Source organism: Macaca fascicularis, chromosome 14 (genome assembly GCF_037993035.2).
Source record: "Macaca fascicularis isolate 582-1 chromosome 14, T2T-MFA8v1.1".
NCBI lineage: Eukaryota > Metazoa > Chordata > Mammalia > Primates > Cercopithecidae > Macaca > Macaca fascicularis.
The window spans coordinates 6,582,505-6,598,411 of NC_088388.1; the positions used below are offsets into that span (position 1 = coordinate 6,582,505).

The following is a 15,907-nucleotide window of genomic DNA, read 5'->3' on the forward strand; positions in this document are numbered from 1 at the left end:
CAGCAGTGGTGTTGCACTCCTGCATAGGAGCTCTGGTGGCTTCTCACTCACCATCTTCCTGTGCCCAGGCCACTGCTGGCCTCACTTAGCCCTCACCTCTGCCTGGTCCTTCACACACGAGCTCACTTGCAGTCTCCTTGCAGAGATACATTTGGAGCCGATCTTCCAATACTGGGCTCCTTCACTTTGCCCTGCTGTCAGCTCAGTTACAATCTCAGGCCTTGCTATTCTACCCAAGACACTGGCATTCCCTAAACCACCCTAGGCCCGGCCCTGGCCCATCATTTCTCTCCATGCACCTTAACTTTCCTGGAGCCCCTAGTGGTCTCTGCATCAGGCCATAAGCTCACGTGGACAGGGATGGGCTCGGGCCTGTGCTGTTCACTGCCGAGTCTTCCACGCAGGTGACCCACTCATCCCTGTGTCTCCCAGTGACCTCCATGCCCCAGAGGTGCCCACCCCAGTGCCTTTTTATGTGCCATTCTCATGGCAAACTGGACTTCTCTAGCCACCACTGCCAGGTACCCCCATGTCAAAGCCAGGGCAGGGCTGACTGGCCATCTCCCTGGGATCCCACACCACACCCCTCCTAAATCACACTGGGGCCAGTCGCCACGAGTGCTGCTCACCTATCCCCACCTCACTGCCTGCCCCAAGTCTCTGCCCAGCTCCCTCCCCAGGAGGGAGTGAGGTATTGGGTTCTGGATTTGGTCCAGATCCACCTGCAGCTCTCTGGAGTCCTTCATTTAGCCTCCTCTGTTCCTACCCCAGCACCATGACACCGTTTCTCTAAGCTGAGTCTGCTCGGCATGTAGAATTACCTCAGAGGCCCTGATACCACCCCTGGCATCCAGAGGTCCTGAGCAAGGCAGTCCAGGAGCCAATGGACAGGCTCCTCCCAGCAGCTGGCCACAGCCACAGCTGTGGGAAGAACCACTTTGCAGCTTGTTGGCTTCTGGGAAGCACTGGCTCTGCCTCCCAGCAGGGGTGGGACCCAGGCCAGAGGAGACTGCAGAAAGCCACCCCCGTCCTGCCAGCAACGCAGGAAGGAGCACCAGGGAGGGGTCAGGAAGACTGTAGCCTCAGTGAGGGGAGGCTGGGCTTGGAGTCAGGCTCAGCCCCTGTTCTGACCCCCGGGGCCTGGGGTAATGTCTGCTGCTCGGGACAGCCTCTGCCCTTCCTGGCAGGCACGTGGCCTTGGGCGTGTGACACCATAGCCCTGCCTGGAGCATGGACCGGGACTCAGGTGCCCCAGACTGCTCTGTACTTCCAGCCCCCTGAGGCCCGGCACCAGGGCATGGATATTGGCACCACTCCCAACAGAGAGTAACCCAAACACCCGCTCACAGCCAGTTGCACACCTCCAAGGATGGGGAGTTCACTCCCCTAACCCGGCCTGGGAATACATTTGCTCACTCCAAGTTAGAATGTGCTGGAAACATCCCTCCTTGGCCCTTCTCTGCCCCTTTTCACCCCAAGAGTCTGACATTGCAGATCTGCAGGTCCTGGCCTCAACTTTTTGAGGTCCCAGATCCTACACCATGCCTTCTACCCCGCCACCTGCCTCAGCTAGAAAGGAGGGAAGAGAGACGAGACATCACTCCCCAGGGCGGACCCTCTTTATTCCTCTCCTGCCTCAGAGGTCAGGACGGAGGTCTGGCAGGACCTGCAGTGGGCCCTAGTCATCTGTGGCAGCGAAGGTGAAGGGACTCAGCTTGTAGCCTGTGCCGGAGTAGAACTTGTTCTGGAATTCCACCCTGGGGGTGAGAAGAGGAGGGGTTGGTGAGGGGAACTCCCACCTCGAGCAGCCCAGGCCACAGGGTGGTTGCTCACCAGTGCAGCCGCAGGGCGTGCAGGAAGGCCGAGAGCCCCTCCATCACCAGCAGGATGGCCACGGTCATCACAGCAAAGGCGGCAAAGATGGGGACCAGCACCACAGCCGCCACGCCAACCTCCCGGCCCAGGCCCAGGCCTATGCTCATCACCATGGCCCACAGAACCTCGGACAGCTCTGCGAGCAAAGGAGACAGTGGGGGCCAATGGCAAGTGGGGGCCTGCCAGCCCCCAACCTACCTGCCACAGCCTGAAGCCCTCCCTGCACGGGGAGCCAGCGAGGGACCTCCTTGGACAGTCCCACTTTACAGAGGGGAAACTGAGGCCCAGAGAAAAGAAACCCGCCCAGCCAACAGCCGTAAGTGAGAAGCCAGGAGCCGGGGCTGGCCGTCGGTGGCCAGGTCACTCACGGGCGTGGGCCAGGCTCAGGGCCCACAGGCGCAGGTAGGATGCGGTGTTGGAGACGCAGCCCAGGCAGAACTCGATGGTGTGGATGGCCTGGTGCATGAGCACCTCGGAGGGGACGAGCTGCGGGGCGGGTGCAGTGAGGGCCAGCGGGGCCTCACCCGTCCCACCCCCAGGAAGGCACCGCACCCACCTCAGCCTCCTCTTCATCATCCAGGCCCCCTGCCTTTTCCTCATCAGAGCTCCAGCCATTCACAGATGCATCAGGCAGGTCCAGCAACCCAGCCTTGTCTTCCTCCTGGGGAACGAGCAGGCAGTGTTGGCAGCGCTCCAGCCTCAGGAGGGCCCCCACCACCCACCAGGCCTGCTCCTGGCCACTTAGGAGCCTGCGAGGAAGTGGGGAGTCAGGTACACACTGGACAGTGGCCTCTCCTCCCAAGCAGCCCCCCACACCTTAGGCCCGGTCCTACCTGTCGGCCAGCGGGCCTCCTCCGCAGGTGGGGGCGGTGGCGGCGCAGCAGGTACAGGGGTGTGCCAAGCAGCAGGATGGGCACCATGGCCAAGGCCAGGACCACCAGCGTGGCCTGGACCACCTCCTGCCAGGGAGAGGGCGAGAGTCAGGGCACCCCTGCTCTGCACACCTGCACAGGAACTTGGATCACAGCAGTCACAGGACCCAGAGAGCCTGTGGCCGCTCCTCCCTTCAGGGCCCCCGGGGGCTCCGTGCCCTCACTGAGTGAGGATTTGGCTCCATAAGGACTCCTGAGGGAAGGGACCCCAGGTTCCCAGCGTCACTTGTGCCACCTGCTAAAGATGCACGCCATCACCTCTGACGGCCCTGTCTGCACAGCCTGGGGCCTGCATCCCCGTTTCTTGGACGAGGATCCTGCAGCTCCCAGTGGCCCAGTGACCGTGGGATCCCCATGAGGCTGTGTGAGCTGGGCCCCCCAGCCACAGCACACCTGCCGGGGGTAGAGCGGCCGGTTGGTGGGGCTGTGGGAGAAGAGGAACATGTTGATGAAGTGGATGAGGATGCTGGGGGCCGAGGCAGCGCTGGCAGCCGACACACACAGCCACTTGTAGATGACTAGGAAGACGAGGTAACCGAAGAGCCCCAGCAGGAAGGTGAGCTCCGGCAGCGTCTCCAGCAGCAGCCGGTGCCTCTGGCCAAAGTGCCTGGCAGGTAGGAGGGAGGCGTGGTCACTGGGGCCCACTCTGGCCTGCCAGCCTCCCATCCCCCAGGCAGCTTTGGCCCTCACACGTGGTTGAAGATTCCAAGGACCACCCCGAAGGCCATGTGCACGACCCCCAGGATGACGGACATCTTCATCTTGAAGGAGTTGAGGAAGCTCAAGTGGTTGGCAGCCAGGCTCCAGACCTAGGGTGGCAGCAGGGCAGGCTGGACTCAGGGGCTCCCTGGCCAGCACTGCCAGGAAGTCCCTGGCCCGAGTCCCTCTCTCTCATCACCCTGTTTTCCCCCTTGGAGCCTGCAGCCTCATCCATCACCCACCCACCGAGGGGCAACAGAGCACAGATGGGCCAGCCGCCACGGCTCCAGCCTGGGTGACCTTGGGCATGGCCTCTGTGCCTCAGTCTCTTCTTTAGGTGAGGACACGGCTAACGTGCGGCCCACGGGGTTGTGATGAGGTTCAAACAGAAAATCAGGCTGGGCACGGTGGCTCACGCCTGTAATCCCAGCACTTTGAAAGGCTGAAGCAGGTAGATCACATGAGGTCAGGAGTTCGAGACCAGCCTGGCCAACATGGTGAAACGCTGTCTCTACTAAAAATACAGAAATTAGCTGGGCATGGTGGCAGGTGCCTGTATCCCAGCTACTCAGGAGGCTGAGGCAGGGGATCGCTTGAACCTGGGAGATGGAGGTTGCAGTGAGCCGAGATCGCACCACTGCACTCCAGCCTGGGTGATTGAATGAGACTCCATATCCCAAAAAAAAAGAAAAAAAAAAAAAGAAAATCACTTCCACAGAGGGTTGGGAACAGTGCTTAGCACAGTGCAAGCTACAGACTGGTTCCTGTCCGGTCTGGCTTTGCCTCCGCACACTCAGGAGACTGGTTCCTGTCCAGTCTCGCTTTGCCTCTGCACACTCAGGAGACTGGTTCCTGTCCAGTCTCGCTTTGCCTCCGCACACTCAGGGGACTGGTTCCTGTCCGGTCTGGCTTTGCCTCTGCACACTCAGGGGACTGTGATGCAGGCTCTGCAGGGCAGGAGCCTTGTCTGCCTCTTGTGCTGAGGAAAGGGCCTGGCACACGGGAGTGCTCCGCGATGGCACTGCAGGAGGGCTGAACCGAGGGGAGCCCCAGCCCCCACTCCCAGCTGCCTTCACCACCCGCAGACACTCCACCCCAGGACTCACAGGGTCGATGCCAAAGGGGTAGGGTCCCAGGAAGACACCGGTGACGTTGGGATCCAGGGTAAGCATCGCGTGCTGGGCCAGGAATGCATCACTGTGGCAACGGAGGGCAGGGCGGTCAGGGCTGTGGGGGTTGCGGGGCCCCTGGCCAGGCTGGGGCCCGGGCCTCACCTCCAGCCAGACTGGTTGGCCATGGCGGCCACACTCCAGCCCGAGGGGAAGATGCTGGTGGCGCGACTGAAGCACTCGTTGTAGATGAAGCCGGTGTAGATGGAGAACAGGCCCATGAGCAGGAGCAGGTAGCGGCCCCTGAAGAAAGTCTGCCAGATCTGCGGGGGCAGCAGTGTGGTGAGGGGCTGCCTGGCCCCACTACCCTCATCAGGACCCCAGCCCGGCCCCTCACCTCATTCTGCGCGGCCTTCACTGCCGGCTGGTTCTCCGCAAGCACCATGGCCAGGGCGAAGAGGAACATGAGCAGCCCGTGGCCCACATCCCCAAACATCACAGCAAACAGGAAGGGGAAGGTGATGATGGTGTAGGGAGCTGTGGGTAGAGGGCATGGTGGGTGAGCTGGGAACCCCCAAACACACCAGCATCCGTCTCCCGGCCCAAGATGCCACAGAGGGCCTGCTGGCTTGCAGTCAAGAACCCACCACTTAGCAGCCGGGCACGGTGGCTCATGCCTATAATCCCAGTACTCTGGGAGGCCGAGACGGCGGGGGGGATCACCTGAGGTCAGGAGTTCAAGACCAGCCTGGCCAACATGGTGAAACCCTGTCTCCACTAGAAACAGAAAAATTAGCTGGGCATGGTGGCAGGTGCCCATAATCCCAGCTACTCAGGAGGCTGAGGCAGGAGAATCATTTGAACCCGGGAGGCAGAGGTTGCAGTGAGCCAAGCTTGCACCACTGCACTCCAGCCTGGGCAACAGAGTGAGATTCTGTCTCCAAAAAGAAAACAAAAAAGAACCCACCACTTAGGAGCTGTGTAACCTAGGCCCAGTCACTTAACCTCTCTGAGCCTCCATTTCCCCATCTGTAAAATGGAGGTAACACCAGGCCACTTCATAAGGTCTCCGTGGGCAGCACCGGCCAGCTGCTGGAGCAGCTTCAGCTATTGCTGTCCCCAGAGCCCCACACAGAAGCCAGAGAGAACAGCGAGCCACAGGTGGCCCCAGCTGGCACATGGCAAGTTCCAGGAGGCCGAGCTGGTCGCTCCAGCTCTGAAATCTCGACTTCCCATCAGTAAAACAGGAACAAGTCCTCATGGGAGGCAGGAGGACCCCAACATGCACACCCTGTCAGGAGCTGTATTGTGACCCCAAAAAAGATATACTGGAGTTCCAACCCCCAGGAACTCCGGATGTGACCTTCTTTGGAGACAGGGTCCTTACAGAGGTCACGGGGTTAAGATAAGGCCATTAGAGTGAGCCCTATCCAGTGTGCCCAGTGTCCTTACGAAAAGGAACATTTGGACCCACATGGAAGGAGAACAGCGTGTGAAGACGAGGACGGCCGCTCCAAGCTCAAGAGAGATGCCAGGAAGGGATCCTCCTGGACAGCCTCAGAAGGAGCCACTCCTGCCGACAACACCTCATTATCTTTTTTTTTTTTTTTTTTTTTTTTTTGAGACGGAGTCTCACGCTGTTGCCCAAGCTGGAGTGCAGTGGCGCGATCTCGGCTCACTGCAAGCTCCGCCTCCTGGGTTCACGCCATTCTCCTGCCTCAGCCTCCTGAGTAGCTGGGACTACAGGCGCCTGCCACCGCGCCCGGCTAATTTTTTGTATTTTTAGTAGAGACGGGGTTTCACTGTGGTCTCGATCTCCTGACCTTGTGATCCGCCCGCCTCGGCCTCCCAAAGTGCTGGGATTACAGGCTTAAGCCACCGCGCCCGGCCTATCTTTTACTTTTTTAAGATACAAGGTCTCGCTATGTTGCCCAGGCTGGTCTCGAACTCCTGGACTCCAGGACTCCAGCGATCCTCCTTCCACCACAGCCTCCCAAAGTGCTGAGATGACAGGCATGAGCCAGTGCGCCCGGCCCCTGCTGACACCTTGGTCTTGGACTTCTAGCCTCCAGGACTGTGGGACCGTGTCTGCCCCTTAAGCCACCAGCCTGTGACACTTCGTTACAGCTTCCCTGGCAAACACGTTGCCCCAAAGGCTGGTGCTTTGAGCTGGCAGCATTCTATCCGCCATGGGCCTCTGGGCGATGCTCTAGCTGCACCAGCCTCTGTCCATGTGCAGGGGAATCCGAGTGGGGCCCAGCTCCAGCCCCAGGACCCCGGCCCTGCAGGAGCAGCAAGCCTCCCAGGACCACACAGCCCTGGTCTTGGTTCACAGAGCCTCAGACTCACGCCCTGCCTCTACCACATGGGGGCCCAAGCACCCTGCCTCTTGCCCACTGGGTGAGGCAGGGCCCCTCCCTGGCCTGTGTCCAAGTCCCCTCCCAATAGGGGCTCTACCACGTCACACCCACGCTATGGGCCGGGCCCCCATCGGTGGTACTGGGGGATACTGGGCCCCTCCACTCATCTGACAGCACCAGCCACACTGCAGCTGGCCCACTGTGTTGGGGAGTGGCGTCCTGAGGGGGAGGCCACAGCTGGACGACACAGCAGGCACTGCAGGCCTCAGGACTCCCAATGGGGAGGAGGAGGATGTGGAGGGAAAGCACTAGAGCTCCCCCAACCCCTGCCCTCATCCCTTACTGGTTTCTACTGGGAGCACCTCCCTTAACCCACCGCTTACTCCAGAATGTCCGTCTCAGGGACAGCTTGACCCAAGACTGCATTAATGCAAACTTCTATAAAAACACTGTGTAGGGCCAGGTGCGGTGGCTCACACCTGTAATCCCAGCACTTTGGGAGGCTGAGGTGGGCGGATCACGAGGTCAGGAGTTTGTGACCAGCCTGGTCAACACGGTGAAAGCCCATCTCTACCAAAAATACAAAAATTAGCCGGGCGTGGTGGCGCGCGCCTGCCCAACTACTCTGGAGGCTGAGGCAGGTGAATCACTGGAACCTGGGAGGCGGGGATTGCAGTGAGCGGAGATCATGCCACAGAACCCCAGCCTGGGCGACAAAGCGAGACTCCATCTCAGGGAAAAAAAACAAAAAACACTGTGTAGCCAGGAGTGGTGGCTCACGCCTGTAATCCCAGCACTTTCAGAGGCTGAGGTGGGCGGATCACTTGAGGTCAGGAGTTCGAGACAGTCTGGCCAACATGGCGAAACCCTGTCTCCACTAAAAGAACAAAAATTAGTTGGACGTGGCGATGGGCACCTGTAGTCCCAGCTACTCGGGAGGCTAAGGCAGGAGAATGGCTTGAACTTGGGAGGCAGAGGTTGCAGTGAGCCGAGATCACACCACTGCACCCCAGCCTGGGCCACAGAATGAGACTCCATCTCAAAAAACAAACAAACAAACAAACAAAACCGTGTGACCAAACCAACCACACCACAGGCTGCCTCCTGGCTCTGGCTTGCAGTCTCCAATGGTCACTAAGCTTCCTGACATTCCTCTGAGGTTTGCACTATTATTTCCAATTTGCAGGTGAGGCAGCTGAGGCTCAGAGAAGCTAAGAAACATATCAAAGTAGGCGAGATGGGCTTCCAACCTGGGCCATGTCCATCGCACAACCTCTGTTCTTTGCACAAGCCCGTGAGGCTCCCTTGTAAACTCAACAAGGGGGAGTTGGCTGGGAGCCGACATAAAGCCTCACACCGGCTGCAGAGCCCAACAGCCTCTCGAGAGTGACGGGATGCGTGCTCCTCATCCCAGGAGGGCAGGCCGGGCCCGGGATGGAGATACCTCCCACTCAGGCTCACACCCATCCAGTGGGGCAGCTGAGCCTCCCAGGACAGGGGTAAGGGCGCCGTGGCTCTCACCGGGGTTCACCTCCTGGTAGCGGCCCACGCCGTAGGCGTCCACGATGCCCTGGAAGCTGGCTGTGAAGCGGTTGGTGCGGATGAGCGTGGGGGGCATGTCCCGGCAGGGGATGCGGTGAGCCACGGCGCTCACTCCCTCCTCCGTCTGGACGCCAGGACAGAGAGAGACCAGACCAGTGGCAGGGGCCTTCAGGGACCCTGGGACCCCCAGCCAGGCCCAGCTGGAGATGCAGAGCCCTGTGGGGGCTCCCTGAGCAGCCCCTTCCCCTCTCTCTGAAGTGAGATGATCGGCCCTGCTATGCCCTGGTGGGGGCCCAAAGACACCACATGGACTGGCAATGGCTTGGGAAAGGCAAGCGTGCTGCCTCCTAGGGACGGCCCAGGAGAAGGAGCCCAGCCTCACGCGCAAGCACCTGCTGTGCGTGGTGGGTGACCCCCGGGGGCAGGGGCATCACACCGGTTCCACAGACCATAAGCAGGCCTAAGGTCACAGGGGGGCCTGAATTGAAATGAGGCTTCTGACTAAAACTACCCCGTCAGCCTCCAGGGACTCAGGAAAGTCAGGGTAGGGCTTGTTGGGCCAGGGCCAACAGGGTAGACTCCCTGGAAGAGGTGGGCCGTGGAGGAGGCTGGGAGGAGAAGGAGCCCCTGGGCAAAGCCCAGGTGCAGGGAGCCGGGGGCTGGAATTAAGGCAGAAATGCCCCGGCCTGGTAGGAGGGGCGGGTGGGGAGGGGGTGAGGTCTCAGGCTTCGTGCTCACCGAGCTGTCCCGCAGGGCCTCCTGCAGGGCAGGCAGGTCTCTCACGGAGCACCAGGCCTCGGCAATGAGGCACTTGTGCGTGGTGCTCACACTGCACTGGTTCAGGGCCAGGTACACAGCCTTCATCTTGTGGACCTGCACCTGCCCCGGCGGTAGCAGCTGCAGCACCCGGCCCAGCACCTGGCTCAGGAACCGCTCTGTCTCCCCCAGGACCTGCGCCAGAGTGGGCAGTCAGCGGGGGCTGGGCGGGCAGGTGGGGTGGCTGGGCTGGGAGCACCCACCTCCTGCACCCACCTCTGGGAGGCCAGGCCAGGACACCCACCTCCTGCACCCACCTCTGGGAGGCCAGGCCAGGGCACCCACCTCCTGTACCCACCTCTGGGAGGCCAGGCCAGGGCACCCACCTCCTGTACCCACCTCTGGGAGGCCAGGCCAGGGCACCCACCTCCTGCAGCTCCTGGCTCTGCTGCTGCAGCTGCCGCAGGGCTCCGCGGCGGGCCTCCTCCTGCTCCAGAAACGGGAAGACGTGGCAGTGGAAGCTGGAGGGAGGTTGTGCTTTGTGAGGGGCCTGAGGGTCCCGGCTATGAGACTCTGAGTCTGAAGGGAGTTCATGGGGAGGAGTCGTGACAGGGCAGGCTGGGAGGTGACAGCAGGGGCCTGCGGAGCGGGGCGGTGGGGCGGGTGTTCCCAGTGACTCACCAGTCCGTGATCTTGCGGATCTTCTGTCCAATCTGCTCTCCCCAGTAGGAGATGAGGAAGGTCATCCACATGGCTGGCTCGCCCTGCAGAGCAGGCTCAGTTGATTCTGGAGTCTCACTCTGCCCAGGACCCCCCAGCCCAGGGCCAGCTGCTCACCGTCACGGGGTGCTCCAGCGGCTGCTCCAGCTCCCTGAAGCTGGCGATGAGGAAGCCGCGGCAGGCCCTCCAGAGCAGGCGCTCTAGGGCAGGGGCCTTGTGGGGCTCCACCGCACCTGCCACAAAGCTGGCGGCCACGGGGCTGGGCAGGACTGCTCCAACCTCCCGCCCTGCCTCCCCCACCAGGCCCCCAGGGCAGGACCCTGACCAGCATGGGTAATCGGGCAATTGGGCCCACTGGCCCTGCCCACAGCGGAAGGCAGGAGGCCTCCCGGGCAGGGCCAGAAGAGAAGGACCCCCCGAGGGCCAGGGCTTGGGACTGTGGGAAGTTCCAGGCCTGAAGGAGGAGGTGGGGGCAGCCTGAGAGCAGGAACAGAGGGGAGAGCACAGGACAAGGAGTTGGAGCTCAGCCTGGCCCAGCCCAGCAACTGGCCAGGGGTTCTGGGCTGGCCAGAAAGAACAAGAGGTCAACCCCTCACTCACTTGACCCTCAGGTCCTGATGCGGCCCCCCAGGAGCCTGTAGCAGGGGCATCCTCTCTGAGGTCCCATCTGTGTGGGCGGCTGCCAGCTAGGAGCCCAGAAGCACCATGAGCCCTGGGCCGGACAGCCCCTCCCCAGCCTCCCAGTCTCCTGCTTGGGCTGGAGCTGACCTGGGGTCCATGGCCCTGGCCCAGCACGGCGGCGTGGAGCTGCAGCTGGTGCAGCTGGGCCCGCAGGGCCTGCTGGTTGCCCCGCACATCCCGCAACTCCTGGGCCAGGCGCTCTGTCTCCTCCTGGATGCGCAGCAGGTCCCGGGGTGGGGGTGCCGGCAGCCTCCCCTCAGGCGGGGGCAGGACCAGCCCAGCCCGCCGCACCTCCTCCTGCAGGAAGGCTGGGCGCAGAGGAACGGGAGTGGGGTGCAGTCGACGTTGTCTCAACAGCTGAGGACCCCACCTGCTGCCCCAAACGCCATCCGCCACTAGCTGCTGGATTCACCAGGCAGAGGCGGCCGGAAAATCCTGGCCAAATCTCCATCCAGAAGCTGTGCTCCCCTTCCTCTGAGCTCAGGTCTGGGCTTGCTCTCCCTCCCCACTGCTCGGCAGAGGGCCTGAGGTCTCCCCACAGGCTGGCCCTCACGCTGCAGGGCTTGGGACCGGAGCTGGCGTGCGTCCTGTGTCTGCCTGAGTGTTGAAAAGCTATGAACTGCAACAGCAAACACAAAACCCAGCCTGCTCCATGCCCCTGCCTTGGTGCCCCTCAGGCTCTTCCTGAGAGCGGTTGCCCAGGGCAGGGGTCCCTTTTGCATGCTCCTTGGGGGCATCCAACCCTAGATCCTGGGCCCACCCACCCCAGCCCAGCTGCGGAGGAGAAAGCTCTGTGTGTGCCTCTTCCCTACTTAGAAATCCCTGTGGCTCCCTGGTGCCCACAGGACGAAGTCCTGGGCTCTTACGCTGCATTCAAGGCCTCCCCAGCCAGCCCTGCCCTAGGCCCTCTGCTCAGCCCACACAAGGCAGCCACCTTCCCAAGCACACTTTACAGATCTCAGCTGCTCTGTCTTGGCCATGCGGGGCCCTGCTGTGTACCTCCTTTCTCTGCCTTCCACCTGGCAAACCCAGACTCTTCCTTTCAGATCAAACTTGGCCCATGCCTCCTCCAGGAAGCCTGCCTGGAATGTACGCCTGGGACCAACTCACTGAAGGTCTTCTCCAGCTCCTCGCAGCGCCGAACATCAACCACAAAGCGTCTCTGGAAGGCGCTCACCGAGGCGTTGAGCTGTGGGTGCCACACGGAGGGGTCAGTGTCTCAGGAAGGGGGTCAGGGAGCTTCTCAGCCTAGAGCCCAGGCCTGACTCTCCTCAGGCCTCAGCTGCCTCCTCCAGAAAGGTGCTGAGCACCCTGGGAGCCACAAGAGGCCGATCAGAGCACAGACCAGACCCCACACCCCGGGAGGGCATGGGGAGGAGCCCACTCAGGGGCCTTAGCCACGGGCTTCCCATGAGCAGCGCCCATGGCAGGGGCCGCTGGGGTTCAAATGGGGCCAGGGCCCTATGGGGGGGCGGTCCCCATCCTTCACAGGCCTTCGGGCTAACCTCGGCAGTAGCCCCCTTCCCACACCTGCCCACCCAACTCACGTCTCTGAACTCCACGAGGCCCAGCTCGCCCAGCCGACTCACGCAGGTGTAGGCGGCAGCTGTGGGCAGAAAGAGCTGGACCAGGGCCACCTCCTCGCTCCGGAACATGGAGCCCATGGTCCTGTGGGTGGACACGGATGGGGGCCAGTCAGAGGCGGACCACAGACAGTTCCCAACCACGGGCATCTGCGCACCTTCACTCACTGAATCCTGGAAGCTGTTGCTGCTACCACCCCCATCTGACAGAGGTGGAAACTGAGGCTAGGGCAGGCTTGGCGCGGTGCTGAGGTCACACAGGAAGTAAGCAGTGGGACTGGGAGACCCCAAAGCCCTCTCTCGGGCCAACCTCAAGCTCTATCCTGGCTTGCTCTGCCCACAGGGACCCCTGCCCCTACCTCCAGCATCTCCCAATGACACCGGCTCCACCCCCACCTTCACTCTGGCCTCCCCCTCTCAGGCTGCCCTCACCCTAGACAGGATCCCACTGGCCCAGGCACTCAGGCCCAGGGCTGCCCCAGGGGTGGCTGGAGCCCTCCCTGCTCCCTGTGGGGCTGCATGTGCTGAGAGGCGGGGGTGGGCATCTCCACTGGGTACCCTGGGACTGGCCAGGGAGCACCGCTGCTGGGAGGGGGGCGTCCCCTGAGGCCCAGGCCGCCTGGCAGCAGCCGCAGCCTACCAGGTGTTGAAACCAACAAAAGTGAAACTGCAGAATGGCGGGGAAGGGCCCGGGGCCTTGCTCAAGGCCGATGCAGACTGAGGGTGGGTGCCAGGCCACCTCCAACCCGCCCTGGCCCTGTGGATGCTGGGGCCCCTCCAGCTCCAAAGCCACTGCTCTGGGGGCCCAGCGCCCCTCTGTGGGACTCAGTTCCTCAGCTCGAAAATTAGGGGGAGGGGACAGGCCTGGTCAGGGCCCCGCCTGCTGCTGGGCTGGCCAGGGCCTGCCCAGCCAGTCACTTCCTCCCCTGGGTCTGGTTTACTTAACTCTAAATAGAGAACCGCAGCCCCAGCCCCAGCCTGGGAAAGGAGAGAAGGAGGGAACGAGGGAACACTGAGTGAACGGCCCAAGGCTGCAAACGGGCCGGGCAGGGGGTAGCGGGGGCCTGGGTTCCATCCCTAAGGACCAGGCCCGGCCACAGGGCAGAGGGACTTGGGGCCCAGGGCTGTGTGACCTTGGGCAAGTCTCTCACCCTCTCTGGGCCTCTACTTCCTCTTTGGGTGAATGGGACATGGCACCCCTGACAGAGACAGGATCTAGGGAGGTGACAAAAATAACCAGAGCCCCAACTGAATCCCTTCATCCACAAGACCTCACACTAATCCCTGGGGGGAGAAATCCTGGGGGAGGGGGCGCTGGACCTTTGTTTTATATAGGACTCCACTGACACTTGGAGAGGTAAAGTCCAACGTTATGTGCCCAGCACAAAGGGTGAGCTGGGAAGAGGGCTGCGGTCTGACCTGGCTCCCTCTGGGGCTGTGCTGGCCAAATAAGGGGGTGTAGGGAGTCAGCTCTGGGGATCCGGGGAGGGGGCACCCCTGGCTCAGGGCCATCAGGGCTCCCACAGCCACTATGCCAATGGCTCGGCTCCTTCCATCACTTCCCAGGGGGTGGGGGAACAACCTATAATGGGCAGGGGGAGGGGTGTGGGGACGTGATCAACCCCCGCACCTGGCATGTGAGGCCCCACTGGCTCACCCCCTACCGCTGTCCCCCTTGATCCCCACTCTAGCCAGGGTCACCCAACCACTTTTATGGTGTAAATGAATATGCCTCCATCCTGCGGCCTGGGGTCTAGGCTCCAGCCCACTCCTCACCCTGTGCCCCTTTCCTGGCCCCTCATAAGGCTCCTCCAGGAACCCACCAGGTCTCTCTGCACCCCCGCCCTCCCCTGCGGATGACGGGAAGGCAGTAGGAGAGGGTCTGGCGGCCCCTCCATTCCAAATGGGGTCGGCTCTGGAGTCAAAAGACCCAGCTGGTCTCCAGGTCTGACACTTCCTAGCTGGGCGGCCTCAGCTTCCCCATCCGTAGAATGGGTCCCTCCCTCCCAGGAAGAATGCAGTGGGGAAAGCTCCGCGCACACCTGGCCCAGGAACGCTGGGCTCTGTTGGCCAACACCCCACCCTTCTCCTCCTCCCTTGGCGATCCTCCGTGGCCCCCCCAAGGCCTGACACCCGGCGGGGTGGCGGGCTGAGCTGCATTCACGGAGCCAACTGGGTGGGGCGCCGAGATCCCCTCCCCGGGGCGGGGGAAGAGGGTGGGCAGGCAGAGCTGGGGCTCCGCAGACCCCAGCGGGGTCACTCACCCGGGTGGGCTGCGCGCCGCGGCTCCGCTGCTAGCTGCCCCACTCCGCGCACGCCGGGCCGCACTCAGAGCTGCGTTCCCGCCCGCCCGGGGCCCGGCGCCGCTCACTCCTTTCCGGGCAGGCGGGGCGACGGGGAGGGGCCAGGGACGCCCCGCCCCCGGCCCAAGCCTCCACCGGAGTCCGGGAAGCCTGGGGGAGGCTGAGCCCAGGCTGTGGCCTCGCGGACGGGTCCTCAGTGGGGCGCTTAATCCCGGAGAGGAGACCTGGAGAACGGAGCGGATAACGGACCAGTGCCAACCGCACGCGTCTGTGCTGGCCCTGATGCAGGGGCAGCTCCGCTCAGGCCCAGCTCAGGATAGGGGATGAGACCCTGCTCTCCTCTCACTTTGAGGCTCGTGTGCCTCTGGCTGATGGGACCCCAACATTCGCAGGCTCATGGGCCTGGGGTCCCCAGGATGCTCTCCCACCTCCGGGACCCCTCCCTTGGGTGCGCGGCAGTGAAAGACGGTGCTCTTGACCACCCGGCAGAGACCCCGCGCTGGCCCTTGGGTGGATGGCTGCCCCACTCCGGGCCTGCTTCACTGGCAGCAGGACACAGGGCCAGGCCATGCTGCCTTGTTCTGCCCAGGGCCCCGCACCCAGCAGGCCCTGGGAGATACCCTGGGGCAGAGGCCAGCTGTCAGCTCCACCGGCAGCCACAGCCGGGATTGTCACTGTGACCTTGCTCCAGGTCAGCACCATGGGCATCATCAGGTCCTAGCGCCTGGAAGCTGGGACTCACGGCCATCCAGCTGCCTGCACTTTGGCCAGGCTGGGGCATTCCCACTGGAGGCCAGGGGCCCTTCAGCTCTGGCAATGCCTAAGCCCCACACAGTGAGCAAAGGCCTGAGGGGCTGTGGCAGGGGTGGACAAATGGAGCCCCAGAGTCGGGCCTGGAAACTGAGTCACAACCAAGCTCAGCTGTGGTTCCTCAGAAAATTGGGGGACTTGTTGGGGGTCATAGGCCTGTTCTGACAGGGGCAGGGCCTGACACAACCAGACAGCTCTGGTGCGGTCTCAGCAGAGCAGTGCCCGGGAGGCCACGGTTAAGGGAGAGAACCAGCGGTGAGCTGGAAAGTCTGACCCGCTTGGAATAGAAGTGCTCCGTGCGCAGCTACAGGCTCCACGCGGCGCTCTAACAGCGGTTATGTCTGCGAACAGCTAAACCTGCAGGGATTCAGGAGTCCTACGCCTGCCTGGTTTTTGGAAGGAGCGCCTGTTTTCATCAGTGGCCAAGATGAGCTGTGAGCCGGACCTGTGGACACTTCCCAGGCTCCAGGCTTCCCCTCGACTCCTGCAGTTACTTCTCACCCCAGTGCCACAGGCTGTGGGGCCCAAGCAGGGGCC

The 15,907-nt window shown here is 62.6% G+C and overlaps 1 protein-coding gene across 4 annotated transcripts; it reads right to left on the bottom strand.

Moving 5' to 3' along the window:
- Positions 1-1,597: 1,597 nt before the first annotated feature.
- TCIRG1 (T cell immune regulator 1, ATPase H+ transporting V0 subunit a3) lies at positions 1,598-14,626 on the bottom strand. Of its 4 annotated transcripts, none has more exons than XM_005577025.4 (20): positions 14,522-14,626; positions 12,222-12,342; positions 11,785-11,863; positions 10,762-10,982; positions 10,594-10,679; positions 10,111-10,237; positions 9,955-10,037; positions 9,701-9,794; positions 9,256-9,468; positions 8,497-8,641; positions 5,013-5,152; positions 4,781-4,938; positions 4,613-4,703; positions 3,498-3,616; positions 3,201-3,414; positions 2,709-2,834; positions 2,432-2,536; positions 2,244-2,361; positions 1,834-2,011; positions 1,598-1,757 (listed from the first exon to the last, which is right to left on the bottom strand). In XM_005577025.4, the coding sequence occupies exons 2-20, from the start codon at positions 12,336-12,338 to the stop codon at positions 1,679-1,681; spliced, it is 2,493 nt and encodes an 830-aa protein (XP_005577082.2). In that variant the 5' UTR covers positions 12,339-12,342; positions 14,522-14,626; the 3' UTR covers positions 1,598-1,678. The 4 variants fall into 4 exon arrangements, with proteins under 4 accessions (XP_005577082.2, XP_073869140.1, XP_065383963.1 ...); XM_074013039.1 differs by having other exon boundaries at positions 10,762-11,293; XM_065527891.2 differs by having other exon boundaries at positions 11,674-11,863.
- Positions 14,627-15,907: the final 1,281 nt, after the last annotated feature.